The 21,202-nt window shown below is 35.9% G+C and overlaps 1 protein-coding gene across 1 annotated transcript; it reads left to right on the top strand.

Annotated features, from left to right (window-relative positions):
• Nucleotides 1–1,268: 1,268 nt before the first annotated feature.
• On the top strand, nucleotides 1,269–13,360 carry LOC145772568 (ectonucleoside triphosphate diphosphohydrolase 5-like). The gene is made up of 5 exons (XM_082584432.1): nucleotides 1,269–1,570; nucleotides 2,165–2,265; nucleotides 8,710–8,963; nucleotides 9,421–9,667; nucleotides 10,243–13,360. The coding sequence occupies exons 1-5, from the start codon at nucleotides 1,322–1,324 to the stop codon at nucleotides 10,646–10,648; spliced, it is 1,257 nt and encodes a 418-aa protein (XP_082440558.1). The 5' UTR covers nucleotides 1,269–1,321; the 3' UTR covers nucleotides 10,649–13,360.
• The last annotated feature ends 7,842 nt before the right edge of the window (nucleotides 13,361–21,202 follow it).

Below are 21,202 nucleotides of genomic sequence, written 5' to 3'. Positions count from 1 at the left end.
TAGACAAATGATTTGCTTTCACACCAGTGCAACTTCTGTTGAAATAGCATCAGCGGATAACTCGTAACAGCTGATTGAATTTGATCCAAAAATGGCCCCCCCTTGAGCAGTTAACTTCCAAAAAAACGTTGAAAAGCAAAGGGTTAAGCCACAACGTCTTAAACCATGCACGTCTTAAACCATTATAGTTTTGCCACCTTTTCCTTTTGTTGGTTTTGTTCCTGTATTTCTTTTTCACAATATATATCATTTCTTTTGCATTCTGACAAGGAAAAATAAATTGAATTGAATTCAAAACAATGAAAATTCATTACGGGTCCCTACAAAAGCATTGGCAAACGCGCGGAATAGGTACACTAATAATGGCTGACGTCTGAACCTGCTTTCTTCAAAAATCTTAAACGAGAGAAGTGACGATGCACGGTCTAGTTATAATAAGATGTCTATGGATGATCCTAAAAATTTGCCGAAGTGACTGATCACGGTTTCCGCAAACATTTTAAAAGGGTTGGCAACACCGTTGAGGCTATTATTACACTTATGTAGTGTAAATGTAGCCACAGCCTATTTAAAGATTTCACAGGGATTCATTATCTGCAGATGTTTAACATGTTGTAAAAAAACTTATATACCGTACGTTTTTAAATATCACTATTGATGAGTTTTTTGTACAATGCATTGGATGGAACAGGAATTGGCTGCTGGTACTTCGAAAACATTGCAAAAGGCAACTGAAATTTCACCATACCACTACCAGCGAGGACACAAACATTTTAAAACAACATCTACAAGGTTTTAATAAAGTAACCCAAACCTTCTGGAGCATGGTAGCCTTACACAATTGTTAATTAAATCAGCCAAGTTGATTTAGCCTTGGAAGAGAAGTGTAAATGGGGGTGGCTTAAAACCTACAAGCCCGCACCTAGTATGGTTGATTTATTTGGTTTTGTTTTATTTCAAATGGAATTTTACAGAATAAATACCATTTCCACTCTAAAACATCTCCCAATAGTAACAATGCCTGACAATGTATTGTGCAAAGATCTTTTACAAGGTCTTGATTTTGTCATCAACACTTGTCATCACTCATCACTAATGTTGAGATGACATTGGTTTAGATCACAACTCTAACTTCAACATGGCATATTGATACTTTCCAGAACATTCTACTTATAAATAGTAATATACTGCAGTGTGTAGTAATAAATGTCCAGCTTGTTCAATCTTCATGAAATCTCAACCATCAAGTTCGTTGCTTTATACAAAACAACAACCTGGATTACAGCAGAAGATTTGCTTGTTTATAAAATGGAGAGGTGGAATGTTTTTATTGCTGTTTTTAATCATTTTCTTTTGCTGCATTAAATTGTATTCTTCTGCCGCAATACATGGAAGTTCAATAAAGGACAATAAAGATTTTACACTTTTCATGAACAAACATGCAAATCCAACATTCTTTTATGGTATAATGATGGATGCTGGAAGTACTGGTTCAAGGGTACATGTGTATAAGTTTAAAAAAAGTCCAAGTTCAATTGCTCCAGTCTTGTGCTCTGAATTGTTTGAGCAGGTAAAGATACAAGTATATTACTGTATATTACACAAGTTGTCATTGCTAAACTTGCAAAATGTTTAAAAAATACTGCAAGATATTAAAATAAGTTTTAAAAAAATGAAGTGGCTATTCTTACCCACTTGTTGCCATGGTTACAATCAGGTGTTGCCAAAGTTAGGGTTAAAGTTAGAAAGAGCCCAGGACTAAAAAAAATTTCCAATACATATGATATATACAAGTTTTTTTTCAACAGCTTTAATCTTTTCTTAAATAAGGGCAGAATTCCTTATCTGGCAATTTCTCTAAACATCTTGTCGAAAAATAATGAAGGTGATATGACAATATTTTTTCAATGTCAATGTACACAAGTTTTTGTAACGTTGGTTCAAATTGACTTGGAATTTGAAGAAGACTTAATTTGTGATAACAGTTTTATGTCTTTAGAAATTTTATCTGCCGATTCTAGTGTCGTAACTCTTTTTTTTTGTAAAGAAATTTACTGACAAGCTAAGGTTACACACTGAGCAAGTGAGCATACACTAACAAGTTTACCCTCATACATTTTTATAACTAAACTACGATTTCTCACAACCTTTTGTATGTTTTAAGGTAAAACCAGGCTTATCTTCATATGCTGAAACTCCAAAAGAAGGAGCTGCTAGTATAAAAAAGTTACTTAGAATTGCACAAAATGAAGTTCCTGAAAAACTGTAAGTTGTAGCTTTATACTAACAATGCCGGAATAGCTTGTTTAGGTGAATTCAATTTAGAGAATCCAATTCGGAAAAATCCCATTCCTGAGACAGCCTTTTTTGGAGAAAACTTATTTGAGAATTTGTAGGGATTGTTTAGGTAGGCAGTTTTTGTGTTTAGCTTTTCATACCCATGTAAAAAGTTAGGCATTTAGGCAATTAACTTAACCTTTAACAAGAAATTTTTACAAGACAAATTACTTTTTTTTTGTATCCAGGCTTACACCCGGTAGTTGAAGATTTAGATTAAGTGGACGGGAATGCAAGGAAGCCAATCTTTGTGTCCACCTTCAGGCATGCCTTTAAGTGTCCTGCTAAAGACACAGCCACATGCTCTTGAGCGGTGTCGAACTGGCAACCTTTTGATTGCCGTTCCAGGGCTCTCACCACTCGGCTATGCAGCCGAGTAATACGCTACTAATAGGCAGCCAGTGCTATGCTTGGTCAAAATTAGTATTCTTTTAGAAGCTTAAACTGTATAAGGTAGCTTTCAAGTTGCTGTATTTTTGTTATTAGCATAGCTGGCAAGAGCGACTGCAACAAGTATGAGTGTGTGACCAACTAGCTCAAAACGAGTTTGATAAAATATCGAAACAAACTTTTGCTTCATATATGCAGATCGAGTATTTCATTACCTTCTTATTCTGTAAAGCTGTCCACCAGCCACAAGCTTGTTCACCAGCCATAAAGTTAATTTATTACGTTTTAAGGTTCAAGTGATTGCTAGATTTGCCCCAGATATGTTGACCATGCTAATGATTCATGTGTAACAAGTATGGATGGGTAGGCCTATTGGGTAATTTGGAATTGGATCTTTGCATGCATGTCTGAAAGCATTATAGCTTTGCCTCATTTTCCTTTTGTTGGTTTTGTCACTGTATTTTATTTCCACAATATCGTTTCTTCTGCATTCCGACAAAGAAAAATAAATATATGCACTATGCAGTTGTACACTGTATCATACATTGTGTAGCCTACAACTTGTACATGTAATCTGTTGTCGCAAACAAACTATTGACTTTATTTTGCTTTATTTCCTATGGCAGAAATAATATTGAATTGGATTCAATGTAGGCCTAACTAGGCTACTTTAGCTGGCCTCTAAGCTCGTTTATTTTTCCGGAGACCAAGCATGGCCTACCAAAGCTTCAAGGTGGCAACTTTCCAAAAAGTACCGGTCCCATAAAAAAATTCATACTTTGAAATTGACCGGTTAGAGTCGCACTGATCAGTAGATCGTGATGTGTAGTTTCAGCTCATTTTCCAACTCAAATAGAGTAAGTAAAAGTGTTGCCAGATTGTTTGCTTTTTTGTTCTTGCATTACAAAGAATTTTGGCAATTATTTGGCATATTGATAAAACATATGGGGAGGATTTTTTAGAGATTATTTTAGAAAGAAAATAAAAAATTTATCATAGGTTTGCGGTTTTAAGAAGAGATAATATTTAGTTAAAACTAATTAAACATTTCAATTTTGTGTACTGTGTAGCAATTCTGTTTTTGCTTGACTTGTAACTAAGTTTGACTAAAGCTAAGGGTTGCCAGTTCCGTTTTTCTTTTGTTTTATTTCAAACCAAATTTCCTAGACTGCATGGAGTGCATGCCCTTATCACCAAGTTTTAATCTGTTTGTTTTGTCTACATTTTGTGCAAATTTGTCAAACTTTAGACTTTCAACACTTGTAGCAATTGGGTTACTTTTTAATGCGTAAAAACAAACTGATCTGAATAGCAATTGAGCCGAGAATTTTAAAAACATTCGGCAAACTTGTTAAAGCCTGATGACACTCAACAAATGAAACTTTCGACATGTTTTGTTAAAACACAAAGCAGTTTTTTGCTCATAATATAAAAAATAGGCTAACTTCTTTGAAACAAAATTTTGCTTAATACGGTAGAATTCGCCTATAATGGCACCTCTAGGGGATTGCAAAAACTGACGTTATAGCCGAATTGACGTTATAGACGAACTACCGCAAACTATTCCAAAACTGTCTTTTGATTAAAGAATGAGGTGTATAGTCCAGTCAGGTTTACTGTGTACCACCAAACTGACAAAAGTCACGCAGATAATACAGTAAACAAAGAAATTGTTTAAAAAAAATAACCTACAGCGAAAGGTACAGGAAATTTGCGCAATACAGCTCGTTACATACAGTAGTAGAAAAGTTCATTGTTTATTAGCAAAAAAGGCATAGGCATTGATCTTCAGCTGTTTCGGTTTTGACACAGATTTCTCTACCACATAGCGTTCAGCTTTTGCTAAATAATGTAGGATTTGCTCGCTATCGTCGTGACTTCTGAAGTATCGGTCTAGTTGTCTGATTGACTTCAGGGCTTCTACTGGGGTTGAAACGGCTTCTACAGGATCGTCGCCATCACCATCGGCCTCCTCTTGTACGACATCTTCTGCGGCAGTTTGTACATGTATGTCATGCAAAATGTCGCTCTCTGTTACTGTTTCACGAGTTATGACGTTTGCATCACTTTTGGAATACTGACCGTTCGTGGTGAAGGGGATGGCTTAAAGTGACTTTATAAACGAACAAAAGACGTCTGGGGACCAATAAAGGGTGCCGTTACATGCGAATTGACGTTATAGGCGATGCTGTTGTAGCCGAACTACAATGTACGTAAAAGATAGGAATTCTGCCGGGACCGAGCGAAATGTGACGTAATAGGCAAATTGACGTTAATAAACGAAGCCGTTATAGGCGAATTCTACTGTAGTTATCTTTTTCATTTAACCTACAAGCACATTTCAGACTAATTACTTATCACTTCATGAGTAGGGTCCGAAATTGTTACATGATGCTGTGCATATAACTTAAACGAGTGTTTTGCAATATTAAGTCTTAGTGCAAGCATCTCTTACATCTATTTTTCAACCAACTCATTCTCATTAAATAGACTAGGTCCAGCGTCCGCTTCAATCATCTACAGCAGGAAAACTTTTACTTTGCATTTGTTTCAAGCTAGAAAAATTGGGCTAGTAGGCTTACAGTATGTAAATATTTTATGTTGCATTAATTCAATGAAGTCTAATAAATTCAAAGAAGTAATCGTTCGAAGGCCTTCCCCTTTTCTTGCCAATCTAGTCGATCGTGTGTTTCTTATACCAGTTTGTGGTTCCACATTCCATAAAAACCAGGAAAAAGAATGAGGCAATGTTTGTCTTAAAAAAAGATACTGGGTTAAATGCAAAACAGCCCACTTCAACAAGGTAGTTAGCCCTCTCCTAAAAGTTTTTAAATTAAAAAAATCATCTCGAATTCAAAAGTATACCCTGGATAATCCCTGTCAACGCTTCTGGATGTCATTATTGAACATCTTTGTCGTTTGACGAGCATTTAATTTTGAACAAGTCTTATGCAATCAACCGTTGAAAGATTTTTCCAAGAAAGCGAGAGGATAGTATTTATTTCTTCAGTAAACTTCAACAAAATAGCATAGATTTACTAGTTTTGCCGATTTAAAATTTAGTCATTTCAAATGATTACCAAAAATATAAAACCTATTGATGCAGCCTTAGCTATAAAATGTCGAGTTTGAGTAGCAGTATTGTTACATTTTTTATTTAAAAGTGCGAAAAATTGCTGTACCAACTAAATATAAATATGGGTGTTCCTCTAAGCGGAGATGTGAGCATGGCCTAGTTGTTGTTATTAGCCGAAGTATATTTGTTTGAAGAAGTTAACTGTTCAAAGTTTCTGTCTATCCTACGATTTAAGGTCTCCTGTTTTCTGTATTGCGAGAGTTGAATGTCTGTTTTGTTTTTGATGGCGTTTTTCCATGCCTGGTCGACTTTCAAGCCCGTCTCGGTTAACCGAGACGAGATCTTCCAACAGAAAATCTTCTTCTGACGTTGTGAATCCAACACTTCTTAGGACGTCCTGGACCAGGGGTGACGAACCTTTTTGCTGTCGCGGGCCACTTTGTCAATTACACATGAGTTATCGGGCCACACAACTTTTTAATCGTCAAAATTCCATGACGTCATAGATTGGAATCGAACAAAATTGGTGAATAGTGTTTTCACACCTTTACACACCACACCTTTGTCCGGGAACATCGTGAATCTGGGGTGGTAAAAGGATAGACCCTCGGCCCCAGACGCTCACACGACGACGACGACACCTTTATCTTATAACTTTCCTATTTTTTAACTTTAAACCCTGAAAGTTAGTGTTTAGGGCAGTGGTTGCCAACCTTTTTTACCTGGTGGACCCTTTTGGTCGATATTCAAATCTAAATCCCCCCCCCCCCCTATAAATTTAGTTTGTTAAAAACTCGTTTACATTAATATTTTAATCTAAGTTTTGGAAGATAAACTAAACTTTCACTAGTAATAACCTTTTTAGCTGGTAATATTCCTTTTCAAACTAAAATAATTTAATTAAAGAAGAACGTAGCTGAAAAGTATTTTATTCAAAGAATAGGCATTCAAAATTCTAAGAGTCAATGCATTTAACAGTCTGTGTGAATCTTGTGATTTTTTTTCGATAACTCATGAATGTCGTGGAAGAGTACTGGAAAGAGCACAACGATTATCATTCTCCACGTCTAATATGTTTCTTTGTTTTGTTTTCATTTGCAAGAGTTGAAAAATCTGATTCGCATAGATAAGTGGAAGCAAATGGAAGGATACTTCGAGTAGCTTTCTCTGCCACTTTGGGATAGGAATTACACATCAATGGCCAAAATCCAGTGATTGATATCTTTCTGAATAAGTCTGTTGCGCAAGAATCCGTTTTGAGTTCTAAAACTTCATCCTGCAATTTATCGAGAAGTTTTTCCACCAGCAATGTGAATGAATTTTGTATTAAATCAAGCTCATCGTCATAAATTTTAGGAAAATATCGAATGAATTCCAGTTCTAATTCTAATGCTGTGAGATGTTGCAAAGTCAATTCTTTTTCCAACTCTGGAAGAACTTGTTCTTTGCCATCAACAACCAGCACCAATGATAATTCTTTAAACATGGGAACATGTTCAATTGTTCATTCTAACTTTTCTCTTTCAATTATTATCAAGCTTGCTGGTGAAAGCTTCCAAAAGCATCTTTAAATACTGAGCGGTACTGGTAGCTACTCCTGGAAGGGCCACCCAAACCAGCCTGGTCGAAATGTAGAGGCCAGACAAAACGTACTCCCCTCGCGAAGAAGACAGCAGAGCCTTCTAGTACCGACAATCTCCAAATGACGATGACATAAATCAATCACTCTCTTCCAACCTTCCTTGAACCATCATGGAAGCAGTAGCCTACAGTTTGTAAATTTCCATTGTATCAATATGTCAATGGCTCATGGATACAGATAACCCATGTTGATGAGCAATCTGCTTTAAACAGAGATGGCAATTGAATATATACCGTATATTGGTGTTTTCCCTTGCATTTTCAGATTTAGTTTATTCAATGGACCAAACATATCAACCAAATAAGAAAGGAATCTAATCCATCTGTCATCATTCAGCAATCCACAAACAAATTTCAATTTTATTTAAAAGTCAAAAAATAATTTAAGCTTGTCTATGAGCTCAAACACTCGTTTGGTTACGTTTCCTCATGAAAGCCATCCAGTATTTAAATGAAAAAGGAGTAGGCCTACGTGATGGATTGCATCCATGTCAGATTGTCAGTGCACTTAAATAATCGGGAGTTAATCTAATAATAATTTCCTCTTTAACGCTCTAATCTAGGCCAACTTACTAGGCTTAAAAGGTTTACAATCCTAAAACCAAATTCCCCCTGAAAATTTCCCCCCTAGTGGGGAATTCTCCCCCGGTTGGGAACCACTGGACTTTAGGGCAAGAAAATAGCAAAGGAAAGGTGTACCAGTGAAGGCATAAAACAGCTTTGAGATGTCTTTTGTCTTTAATGCATGAGCGATTGTCAAATTGTTTGCGAGCCGCACAAAATTCTTTGACGGGCTGCATGCGGCCCGCGGGCCGCAGGTTCGTCACCTCTGTCCTGGACGATTATATCAATGTGGATAATTGTTTATCTGTAGGAAGTGCTAGATCATTCGTCAGGCTTTCAAGGATTTCCGTTGAGTAGAACTACCATATTTGATTATTCAATTGATCGCTTAGCGTGTAATTCCATTACACTATGTCATTTTCCAAGGTTTCCTTTCGTGTTAGAGCTCGAGAGTGCGGTGACATGATGCAATTCTTGAAAAGTGACTGACTGGTATTGTGCCAATAGATGCTAGAAAACAATTTTTGGCAATCTTTAAAAAATGCCTGCAGAATCGATAACGTGGAACTTCATTTCATAAATTCAACTTCGTAATAAATTTCATTTTGTTTTGAATACAGTAATTGCATTGTAACTTATCCTATACGTTCTTGCCAACTGCATTTTTAGACACCACTAATATTGTATTATAAAATTCGCAGGTGGAGCAGTACAGTCCTTGCTCTAAAAGCCACAGCTGGGTTGCGCTTGCTCCCAAAAGAGCAAGCCGATGCTTTGTTGGATGAGGTTCGACTTCTTTTCAAAAAAAGTCCATTCAAACTTTTGCACAAACCTGTAGAGATCATGGATGGCAAAGATGAAGGAATATTTGGTTGGATGACACTTAACTACCTTCTTGGAAGGCTCGGCTCATCAGAGAATGATCAATTTACCATCGGAACGATTGATCTAGGAGGTTTGTGCCTATCGATGAGACATGTTATCTAGCTGTGTTGAATTTTCAGTAGGAAAAAAAGAAAAGAAAAAGGGTCTAGTTGTGTCAAAATGTTAAATGTCTCTCTGGTTTCTTACCCACATTATCCATCGCCAACCTAAAATACTGTACATATAAACACTATAAGCTCTTGTTTTGGAATTATTATGCTCAAGTGTTATCTCCTTAACTAGGCTATTCTACTAAATGAACTCTTGTAGTAAGCAAGATTTTTACTTATTCATTAGACATAAGTCTAAAAAAAAGAAATAAATAAAATAATAACATCTTTAGAAAATTTTAAACATGACCTTTTGCATGTTGTTGTGATGTCCCCATCGAAATCAATTAGTCTGAAATATGCTTGTAGGTTAAATGAAAAAGATAACTACTAAACAATGTGATGTCCCCAGTAAAATCACGTATCTTCCTGGATCAGGTGGATCTGTGCAACTCTCTTTTGCTCCTCATCAGAAAGAAACCGTGGATAATGCCCCTGATGGATTCACGAGTGAAATATCTGTCTTTGAAAAAAAGTTGACCCTTTACACACACAGCTATCTAGGCTTAGGTTTAATGTCGGCGAGAGAAGCCACTCTGCAAACTACGGAAGGTATAAGATCTGCTCTCCAGACTGCATGTCTACCGACAAACTACAATGGAGAATGGCAAAATGGAAAAAATAAGTGAGTTCTTGCGATTACCAGCTTGACGGTAATTTTATGCAACATTTCTTTGAAGAAAGCAATATCTTAATTTGTTTTTTTGATTTGTAACGTAGTGTACACAATACATCTATATTGCTACATGTTCTTTTTTAAAGTGATAGGCCATTTTCGAGTTCGCTATACTTACTTTCTAGCAAAACTGTGATTCACTCATTTTTAGTTGACCGATTTTGGTCAAACGGCTATATCAATTATCAAGAAAACATCTTGTATTAACTTTCAGTCTGCAAAATCCATCTGTAGAAATATTTTGTGATTTTTGATATGAATATAAAAATAAACTTAGTCAGCTGCATTATAGGCTACACGTGCAGGATGACGAAACAAAATTTTCAAATAGGCTATGCAACACAAACCTTAACGAGCAAGGCTTAATACGGATTACAAAATATGCCCTGAAGCTGAATAGCGAATACATTAGTAGTATAGACAAATTTGCGCTACAATAGGCATTATAAGATACGTATAATAAAACTAAACTTTTTAACTTGGGAGGACAAGCATCTACTTGGAAATTTGTAAACTATTTTTAGGTATGCTATTGAAGGAATTGGCGTCACTGGTTCGAGTTACGATCTTTGTCGAGAGGCAGCTCGAAGTGTCACTTCAAAGACGATGCAACATCCTTTGGAGATCAGGCACCAGAGTTTTTACATCTTTTCTTACTTTTTCGACCGTGCTGTCGATATGAAGATGATCGACAAGGAAAAAGGAGGAACTATAACTGTGCAAGATTACGTTGACGCCGCGAAGAGAGCTTGTTCTTTCAAGGATTTTGACGAAACTCAACCCTTTCTTTGCTTGGATATGTCAGTGATAACTTCTATCTTGCAAGACGGCTTTGAGTTTGCTGCGGACACTCGTCTAGTGACCAAACATACTATAAATAACAAAGAAACCAGTTGGACTTTGGGTGCGACATTTTTTTTGTTGGATTGAATCATATTACAATAAACTGTGCCTTCCCTTCAGCTGGTCACTGCGTTAGATTGTGAAGATTGGCGTGATGGTGGCATTATAGGGAAAGTTATGTTAGGTTTATTATCAAATACTCTTGATATCATCTGAGTGTAATTGATCTCCAAATGAGCTTGATTGAGAAACCACTGACGAAACAGTTTTTACGTCATCGTCGGTGCACTGTGTGCATTACTTTTGTGTTAGTCAAAGATATTCTAATTCCTAGTTCAGTGACTGGTGCAGTGCATGTAGCAGCCACACACTTAGGTTGCTCTAAAAGTAACTGTCACTGGAAATGATTTATCAGTTCTTGTGCTTCAGCTAGTAGATCTATTGTATGCCTCTAGTTATATGTCTAGTTTTTTTCATTTCAGCGTATTTTTTTGCCGATTTCACTCCAATTACTTTTTGTGTTGTTTTAACTTTGTATTATTAGGTGTTTGAGACAAACTACGTTTTTATAGTGAGATTGTAAAACATCGAAACAATCCAAGTTGTTGTTATTATTCAAGTATGATGTTATTTATAAAGATTAAAGAAATTAAACTTATACTAAACTTAATCATTTCTTGTGTGCCTGTTTTGTTTCAACTTTTAAATCGCGTTGCTGTTGGCTAAAGTCATACCAAAAAGATATCATCAACTATCGAGGAAACCCGGATGTAAACAACTTTCCACGGCATAAACTGTGTGATTTGGTATAAAATTATTGCTAGAAAAAAATATTTTTGTGGCAGGCTTTGCTTGGCACGTTGTCGTCTTAGATTAATCGTTTAGGCTACCATGTTATGTCATTAAACAATTAAACATCCAATAGTTTTGCAACTGTACTCTCTTTTGTTGAACCACTAAGCAAACTGTCCACTGTCCAGTCACTTAAGCTCGATCCCGTAATGCTGCACTTTATTTCTTCGTCGAGAACAAGTTATGTTAAACTGCCGGACGCTTCTCGCGAGGGAGCGATTTCTTGTTTTTCAATTAGTCAAACTGTCGACTGTCGTTTTTTCGCAAATGTGTGTTGCTAAATTCACCACTTCTTTAAGTTTATTCTTTTTATTTGTCTGTTCCGTGTAAGCGCAGTGGATTCCTCTTGTGCTATCTCATTTTCAACCTGACAAATCATACTGTTTTTTACGATTTGTACTGCACTTTATTCACTATTTAGTATCACACTTAGACATTTATTAACTGATTGATAACGTTTGATGATTTTATGATTATAGTCAATTTGTAAACTTTTTCCTTCATTGCAAAAGATTTTACCAGGTCAAAATATTGTATTACTTTTGTTGCAAGCTGTATGTTGTTTATATTTGGTGGATTGCCACAAGGTTTGTCTTCCAATCATGCCACCTTGGTTCGATACCACACAAATGCTACATGTTAAGAATGCTGCATGTTTCATAGAAACTATTCATCTTATCGGTATTTGCTGCACTTCTATGTTGTGTAAATCCCAAGTGTTCAGCATCCCACTAAAACACTTATTTTTACTTTTTTACGTCCATTTACCTGACATGGATTATAATCCATAATCTATGTTAGTTAAAGTAATGTCAATTATGATGACAAGGTATAGCGTTTTGTTAATTGGTGAACAGAACGTAAGTTTTTACATAAACTTACATGTCTTGTCTCATGTAAATAGTTGCACAATATTGTGTAAGAAATAGCAGTCTAATCTACACAAAATTTGCACTTGCTTTAGTGATGTTAGTTACTTAGGTTCAAGTTTCCCTTTTAATTTGTACAGAATAATACTCAATTTCTTCGTGAAACAGTCAAGGCGTCATGCACGAGAATCAAACAATGTGGTTAAAACTTAATGCCTTGCCCTGCGCTATCCGCCTGAGGCCATAACAGCAGTTTGCGCAGTGCTGACGTGGCTTTGTGCCGGTTTTCTGTACCATGGCGTTACCACTTGTTTTTATTTATACTTACCTCGTGAGGTGAATGATAGTCAATTTAATTACGACCCACTCATTTACTGTGTAATGAGCGACAATAACGATCATGACAGTTGTTCGTTTTGCGTCCCTTGCAACAGTAGCTTACAATTGCATACCCATTGTAGCTGGTGATGCAGCTGAAAACTATGGTCCGGAGCAGGATTTCCTGCTAAGGATTTTCGCTTGAACGTCCTGCTCAAAAATATCCCGGTAGTGTAGTTTATAATTACACTGGTCAACAAATTGAAACCAACTTTCTTGTGCATGAAACAAAATGATTGTTTTTAGGATAAATTTGGGTCGCTAAGTGCGAAAACGAAATCCGTTTTCGTATATCAAATCTGTTTTTGTTTTTCACTGCAGCCATCACACTCTAAAGTGTGATAGCTGTAGTGATAGAATTTTATGTTGTATTATCTTTTCAATGTGGGAAAACAATTTACATTCATCATTATAGCAAGAAATAGGCTAACACAACTTTTAAGATTTTATAGAAAAAGTAGTTAATAGCCTAATAGGCTTTGCCGACATTGCAGTAGCGAATCTAGTAGAAAGTTGGGGAAGGACTAGAGTTCAATGTAAAATTTATAAACATAAATGAACAATGCAAAACGTAATATCCGATAAATTAAAACGAAAAAGGGTGTGGGGGACTTGCCCCCCAGAAATTTTTGACAAATATAATCTTGTTTTGGTAATTTTTGATGCATTTTGAATTTTAACGGCAATAAACTTTTTTTAACAGAATGCACACTTTGTAGCCTGTATAACCAAATTCGTGAAATTAAAATTGGATTCGGGTAGAAGGTTTGATTTAAAATTTAAGTTGGCATACCATTTAAAAAAATTGGATTCGGGTAGAAGTTTTGATTTGAAATTTAAGTTGGCATATCATTCAAAAAAAAAATGTATTCACGACCATAGAAGGATTTTAATAATTTATTTCTTAAAACTTTGTATAGCCCAGTGTGGCGTAGCCTTTTAGCCGGCTAGAGCTTCGAAAATTTACCTGAGGTGCCCCCCATCACAAATAGCATTTCACTTCATAACGTATCTCGATTTACATTGGAATTTACCAATTTAATTAACTAGGTTATTTGAGTGAGCAGTGTTCACTTCGCAATATTACTTCATTTTGTTGGGTTTTTGTGGACACAAAAAACTTTTCACTTAATCACCAACTATGCTTGCCCAATATTGTCGAGATGAACGAAATATGGTTGAGCGACCAAATCGAGCGAAACAATTTTACAAAAATGGAAAATAAAGAAGTGAAATTACAAGCTGAAAAACGCTCCACGAACTAAATATGAGTGGGCCACTAGGTAGAGGTAGGCCCTCAGTCGGGAGTTTGGAAAGCAGTCACGGTCTTGCATGATTTAAGGTTTAAGATATTAATTATTATCGAGCTTCTGTAGTAATTTTTCTTAAACAGTCAAAAAACATTAGACAGACTACAATAAGTGGTCCTCCCCCAGCCGAGGGGTACGGGCGGCGGTTCACACGGCCCTGCAAGTCACCATCTGCTAAAATGCTTGAAATTGACAATTTATCTTTGTCAACCATAAAACAAAATTCATTCGTGTGACAACTGCTTGTTTTTTTAAGATACATTAAATGTTACCACACTTCCACAGTAGGCTACTCATTTTTCAATATTATGCCAAATTGAACTTTTAAAAAGTAGCAGTTAAAGGCCTACATTTTTTAAATGGTTGTCTTCGCTCTGTGGACAGAAGAAAACTTTAGTCTTGTAACAACTTTATTTAGGTAACTTATTATTACTGGCATTTCATATAATATAACTTAGATCTACAAATAACGTTAGAACCTTGGGTTTTGTGACGCGGGGTTTTATTAGGATGCCCCACTCTAGTACGGTAGTGAAATATTTCACAGAAGGAAATATGCTAGAAATGTGAAATTTCTTGACTTAGTTTTTATTTTTTGCAAATTTTCTAAGCCTAAACTGGTCATTTTTTCTACCTTCCTGTCCTTCACAATCAGCATTTCGTCTCATGTGGCTAGACATTTTTGTGCAATGCTAGTTATATATATGTTAATGTTAGTGCAATTACTTTGAAATGTAAAAACGCCTAAAAAAATCTTAATTTTATGAGCAAAAGTAATTTTTGTTAAGTTTAGCATTACTCTATGTTATAATTCAAAAATTTCAATTTTGAAGCTACCGTATTTTTGGGAAATTGAAATAAAAACCGACTTTCTGACGTTTTTTCCATCTCAAACAATTTATTTCAATAAATTTATTGGGTAAAAATTTAATTTCTTTACGTACAATACACATGGCTATTATCTTGTAAAATATTTTGGCTCTGTGGTTTTCGTAGCTCCCGTTATTAGCGATTAATTAGCACAGGGCTAAGATAGCCCGTGACGTGCTTTTTGCGTACGAAAACAGCTCGATAAAACTCTTCAGGGGCCTGGATCTTTTCAAATTGTTGCATGTTGATCAGTGCCGGATTAACCATTAGGCAAAGTAGGCACGTGCCTGCAGGCCAGTCAAAAATCCAGGCCACTTTAAAATCAGTAGAAATTTAGTCATGTTTTCAAAATAATTATTTTCTAAACTAATAAGTATTTATCTTAATAGCTCTGTTTTTCCAGATGAATTAAAGATTGCAAAAATCGTTAAAAAAAAAGACGAATCGAAACATGTTGCCACTTCAAAACAATATTTTGCAGCGCTTCAATACTAGTAGCAAATTGCTTCAAAGTTCCACTAATCCACTATCGAACTGACACCAGCCATTGGTCGGTTGAAGAGCTTGGATACATTCTCGGATGAGTGCAGAGAGAATTTTGACTGTTATGAGCAGCAGGCACGTGATCGCTGTGGCCAGAGATGGGCAAGATCACCAGTATTGGTGATCTTGAAGATCAAGATCACTTTTTGTGTACGGTACTTGAAAAAAAATGAAGTTTTTGATCAATGATGTTGCAAAAAATAATTGCTATAAGCAGCTTGGGTAAAGGTATATAGTTGGTATTGCTAACTCTTATTTTAACTACTCGATCACTGGCCTAAGAATTGTAATAAGTTAGTGACTGTTGCCAGTGTTGGGCGCGATAACTCATTTTTCAGTTAAGCGATAACGATAATCGATAAACAAAAAATGCCTAAAGCGATAACGATAAATCAAAAAAAAGTTAAGCGATAAACGATAAATTATCGCCGATGATGTCCGATAACGATAATTTTTTTTTTCTTGATTAGCGCTGCCCCATTCCATGCGGCACGAACTGTTTTCATCAACATGACGAAAAATCGAACATAATATAAGTTACTGTAGTGTAAAGGGACAAACTTTTTTAAAGTTATGCATGAATACAATCGCAACAGCGGCAGTAGGTATCGAATCTTCAACCTCTTGATCCAGAATCAAACCACTGAGTTATAAGTAACCGCCGTGCTTATAATTATACCTTCAGATACCAGTTGGATGCTTTTATCAATTGAGTTACACTGCCGCTAACGTGCAGTAGGCAAAATGAATAAATCAAATGAAAATACCATAAAAAATTTCAAACTTTGTATTTTGCTTTCTGCTCAAAGGGCTGTTTACAGCAAAGTCAGCAATAATTTAAAAAATTCCAAAAAACGCCAAATGCTTGAAAATTTATCAGTAATCTCAAGCGTTATTGGTAGTAAAAATGTGCATACTGTGAAATCCATCAAGCTTGTCAAATTAGTCGTGTTTGTTTAAGAACAATAACATAATTATTGTAATTTACTGATAATTTTTTTTTGTTTTCTTTGTGAACACCATCATTAAAGCAATGGCAGAACGTTGAGTTGTTGAGATAAGAATTACAATATAGGCACTGTATTAGTGGGAATAAAAATATTTGATTGAGGTAGGCTATGTCGCATTCGCATAAGTAAATGAGAAAGGTAATACTGTATTTAGCATAATTTTATCACGCAACTCGATGCGCCTATTGTCATGCAAAAACTACTACAAGATGCAAAAAATATGATGTCGGTCTGCATGTCAAATGCTTCAAGCAATATCATATTCCGCAATGACTTGTTTCAGTGATGTTGTGTTACTTTGCTAATTTTCATCTTCTTTGAACTTTCATTTCAATAAAATGCTCGATGACAATATTGACATGACAAAACATGAACAAGACATTTCCCATTTATCACTTTGAGCAATAAGTAAAATGTAATAACACTTAAGCATTACGCACAAGAAACTTGTGAAATTTGATAACGGATTTGCCTAGCGTCTTATATATAGGACGGCTTTTTTCTCAAAAAGTACAAACACAATTAGGAAAAAAATAATTGTGATATGTTTTTTAGGTCATAATTATGCAATATTTAAATTTTCCGAATTTATTTTTAAGTAGGCCTACTTTCACTTTCGGCACAAATGGGTTAACTTTTTAAGTTATATGGCACTTACACATTTGGTTATTATTTTTGGATTACAGTTATATCGCCAAGCTAGAAAAAAATCGATCTTACAGTCTATAACCGATCTTGTGTTGTTATTGTGTATGAATTTTGTCTTTTAAACTGAGTTTGTGACGTACACGTCTCAAGGCAAGTTCTTACGATTTTAGTTAATCTACTCATCTAAAGATTTCGTGCGCTTAAAACAGTAAGTTTCATGTTTTGACGCGAGAGATTTTATTTTTTTACGACAATTACTAAAAACTAACACTTTCAACGAAAAAAGAAAACACAAAAATAAAATAGTTGATCCTGAGGTGGCGCGAAAGACCATGTTTCCGATGTAAAAGCGGCCTCGTATTGCGACACTTTCACAAACCACTTGCCCATTTCTTTCGCTTCGCTTCAAAGGAATCTGTACCGCCATGCGCTTACATTTTAATTGTAAAATTCACTCGCGATTGCCGATTGCAGCAAAACAACAAGAGACTTGTTGCATGCATTTCATTGCATTGCAATTTGCAACCCTAAGAATTATTGTGTTGTCAGGGCCGTCGCTGCAGGGGGGCGTGTCTTCTCCCCTGACAACGACCTGTGCACACACACTTCAGGCACTGAAGAAGAACTGGTTTTAATTTTAGTATCATTAACTAGGTGGCTAGTAAAAATATTACTTTTCATGATCTTTCCACTTGTGTGTTGATCCGAAATAAAATTTATCGGCGATTAATTATCGGCGATAATCAAATATTGCCCTTGGCGATAACGATAAACGATAATTGAAAAAATAATTAAGCGATAACGATAAGCGATAAAAATTTATCGCCGATAATTATCGCCGATAATGCCCATCACTGACTGTTGCTATTAGGCCTATCAATTGCTGACGTAGTTTGCGTAGAACCGCAACGTCACACCTAAGGCCAAGGTTAATTACAGTAGTACGGTACTGAAAAAGTCGCAAAATTTGCAATAGCTTTATACTTTTTATTCATAATAAATAAAAAAAAGTTTGAACTGCATCATTTTTTACCAAATTTTTATCTGGTTCATGTGGGAGTTTTTATTCGTGTTTCTAAGTAGTTTTAAGTTTCACTTCATTATGTCAATGTTTATTGCACTATTTACTCATCTGGCAACATTGATACTGTTGTCTGCTTTCAAAAACGTTCAGAGGTTTGCGGTGAGACAAACCACTCCATACTCAGACCTTAAACAAGTCTTGGTCTAGTTAATTTGCTGCAATAAACCACTTTACATGCCAAAGTCGGCTAGAGTCCAGATTTTTTAACACCGCCATTCTAGACTTTTGAAACATCTAAAATTGAGTCAAAGAAAGCAAACATTTCTATAAAATTTACACATGGAACTTGTGAACAAAGTTAAATCATTTTTTATTATACGTCAACATAAAGTAGACTACACGAAAGTTGACTTCTTTATTATGACCAACACAGAAAACTTTTTCAATTTTGAAATGGTAACGCTGACCAGATTAGATGGTGATTTTAAATCGTCTTTTGTTGGACACATATTATATTAACAGTGGCTTAATGTTAATAGTTGCCACTAACTACTTTGCACAGTATGAGTTCTAAAAAAATGCCTCTATCTAGTAAGTAAACTTCAATTTTAAAGTGATCTTGATCTTATTGTTTTTCAAGATCAAGATCACACAAAAAAAAGTGATCTTAGATCAAAATCACCAAAAAAAAAGTGATCTTCAAGATCAAGATCACGCCCATCTCTGGCTGTGGCAACAGCATATATAAATCTCATAGTCGGCGAGCACCAAAGCGGCAGAAGCATGTCCGTGATGGATCTGCTACAGATGATGTGGAAGGAATGTCGGACCAGCAAAAATTCAAAATCAACACGTTTTATGTGATCATCGACCAACTGAACAGTGCACTACAGAAACGTATCGATGCATATTCCATGGTGCTGCAGAGGTTTGGGGTTTTCACTGAGTACGACTCCGTGTCTGTTAAAGACATCGATGTTGTTGTTGCAGGTCTGGTTGGTGTGTATTCAAAGGACCTTTCTTCCGACTTTCCATCAGAATTTCGTCAGGTTATGTGCTGGTATTAAGGACGGTACATTACGGGACGCGCAACTCCGTTGTTCCGCCAACATTAGAAGGTTCATTCGACATTTTTTCTACCCATTGCTGCTGGCTTGCTTTTAACTAAAAATCTTAAATTACTTTAAAACCAACTTCACTCTTCTTATGCAACCCATAAAAAGTACAATATTTTGCAAATTAGAAAAAATTGTAACCCTTCTAGTGTTGCGGATAAGCCAAAAGCGGATGCAGTTTCGCATCTCTGTAATCTGCAATCCCTAGCTGGTATAAAGAGCAAAGACGCGATGAAACAACAGCAACAGGAAGTGCCCAGAAGATGCTTAAAATGCTGCACACTACTGGTGTTTATAATGCATTTCCGAACACTGAAGTAGCACTTAGAATGTAGCCTACTTGTCTCTAATGGCTATGAATTGCTCGGGGAAACGCTCGTTTGCACAACTGAAACGAATTAAAGACGTTAAACGATCAACAATGTGTCAAGAACGTCTTGGTACACTGGCACTTTTGTGTATTGAAAGCGATCTACTCCGTAAGATTGACCTCCAAAAACTAGTTAACGCGTTTTCAACCGCAAAAATACGCAAAAGTTGTTATTAAGTTAGGCATATGGCCAAGTTTTTGCACGATACAGGTTGTGAGCAACAATAGACAATTGCTATTGTGAGCAACAAATACAAGTTTTACCGAATGTCTGCGACCGTGCCTGAAATTATCGTAATAATGATGTTAAACGGAAGGAGCAGATAAGAAAATTAATCTAATATGGTAACTATTCTTTTTGTTTTTCTTATTAGAATACTTTTTTAGGAATGCTGTTGGGCACACCTAGATAACCTCTGGGGCGCACCAGTGCGCCCGGGCACACCGTTTGAGAACCACTGTAGACTCTACAGTAGTATACAGGCTTTACCATGGACGATCCAGACAACATTGGGTATTGGTTGTTCCAGAAGCTCATTCGCCTTACGCGCTGAGGCAAATTGTTGTGCTCACGTCTAAGCATAATTTCTTGTAGGCCTATTCAGTTCACCCCTCACTTTATTGTTTTGCTTGGGGTTTTACCTACGTGAAAGGCGCCTTCCCAAAGGAAAAGCAAAGCTCTTTAATTTTCTTTCAGTTCAGTGTTATGTTGGATGCCATTCAGATGGCTGCAACTTGACATCAGTTTAATAATTTGATGTTCTATGACTATGTAAAACTCTAATTTTAATCTTAGTCTGGTGGCGAAAACAGAAATAAACAAGTTGGTGATGGTCTATAGGCTAGTCTTCCAAACATAATACTGGATAGGGACACTTATATGACAAGCTCCCTGAACTCAGCAAGCATCTTTCGACGACATTGATGGACGCTCCATTAGTATTAATTATGATATTTATGACGTACTTTTGACACAAAACTTCTGATAGTTCTCTAGCCTCTCCACGAATTAGTTCATGGTTAATAAGTCTACTTCTAGAATCAATGCTGTCGATAGGCACTGTTTTCAGACTTTTCCTGTTCTTGTAGTCTAAGCATTATGTTTGGGTTTTGATTCGCATCTCCAAAGATGTTCAAGAAAATGAAATATCTACTGACAGGTGTCAAACCCACAACAATGCTTGATATGAACGACTCGGTTACATGTCTTGTAATGCTTATGTATCTATTTGTATCTATATGTATCTATTTGTAATAGCTTCTTGTATCTATTTGAATAAGCTTAACTGAAGATGATCTATAGCTACTAGCTAATCGAAATCGATTTTTAGCTATTTATGATTGAACTGACTCGTGTGAGAATAAATTCTTTTGCTCCAAAGATGTTTCCTTTTTGTTACCGGAATGCTTTAACGATAGTTGGAAGAAAATTTGCAACATTTTTAAAGATTTCATAGCTTTCCTATGTAGCCTAATTGTTGTCACTTGTGCAACGCTTTGTTTTAGGCCTACACATATTTCTGGGCAGTATTTTACAACTGAAAGCGTTTAGCCTATAGGCTTATGACATAAGTTTGAATGCAGGGCTATCAAGATTAAACAAGTTTGTAAGATTCTTTAGCACTCCATGCAGTAGGTTACTAGTAAGTTAC

The sequence above is a fragment of the Aplidium turbinatum genome, chromosome 1 (genome assembly GCF_918807975.1).
Source record: "Aplidium turbinatum chromosome 1, kaAplTurb1.1, whole genome shotgun sequence".
In the NCBI taxonomy this organism is placed as follows: Eukaryota; Metazoa; Chordata; class Ascidiacea; order Aplousobranchia; family Polyclinidae; genus Aplidium; species Aplidium turbinatum.
This window is presented reverse-complemented; position numbering and strand designations above follow the sequence as displayed.

Excerpts from the sequence above, each read along its gene's own strand:
- LOC145772568 (XM_082584432.1), top strand. The coding sequence starts at position 1,322 with ATGTTTTTATTGCTGTTTTTAATCATTTTCTTTTGCTGCATTAAATTG. Across the intron at positions 2,266-8,709 it reads AATGAAGTTCCTGAAAAACT|GTGGAGCAGTACAGTCCTTG; the intron begins GTAAGTTGTAGC and ends TAAAATTCGCAG. Across the intron at positions 8,964-9,420 it reads CGGAACGATTGATCTAGGAG|GTGGATCTGTGCAACTCTCT; the intron begins GTTTGTGCCTAT and ends TTCCTGGATCAG.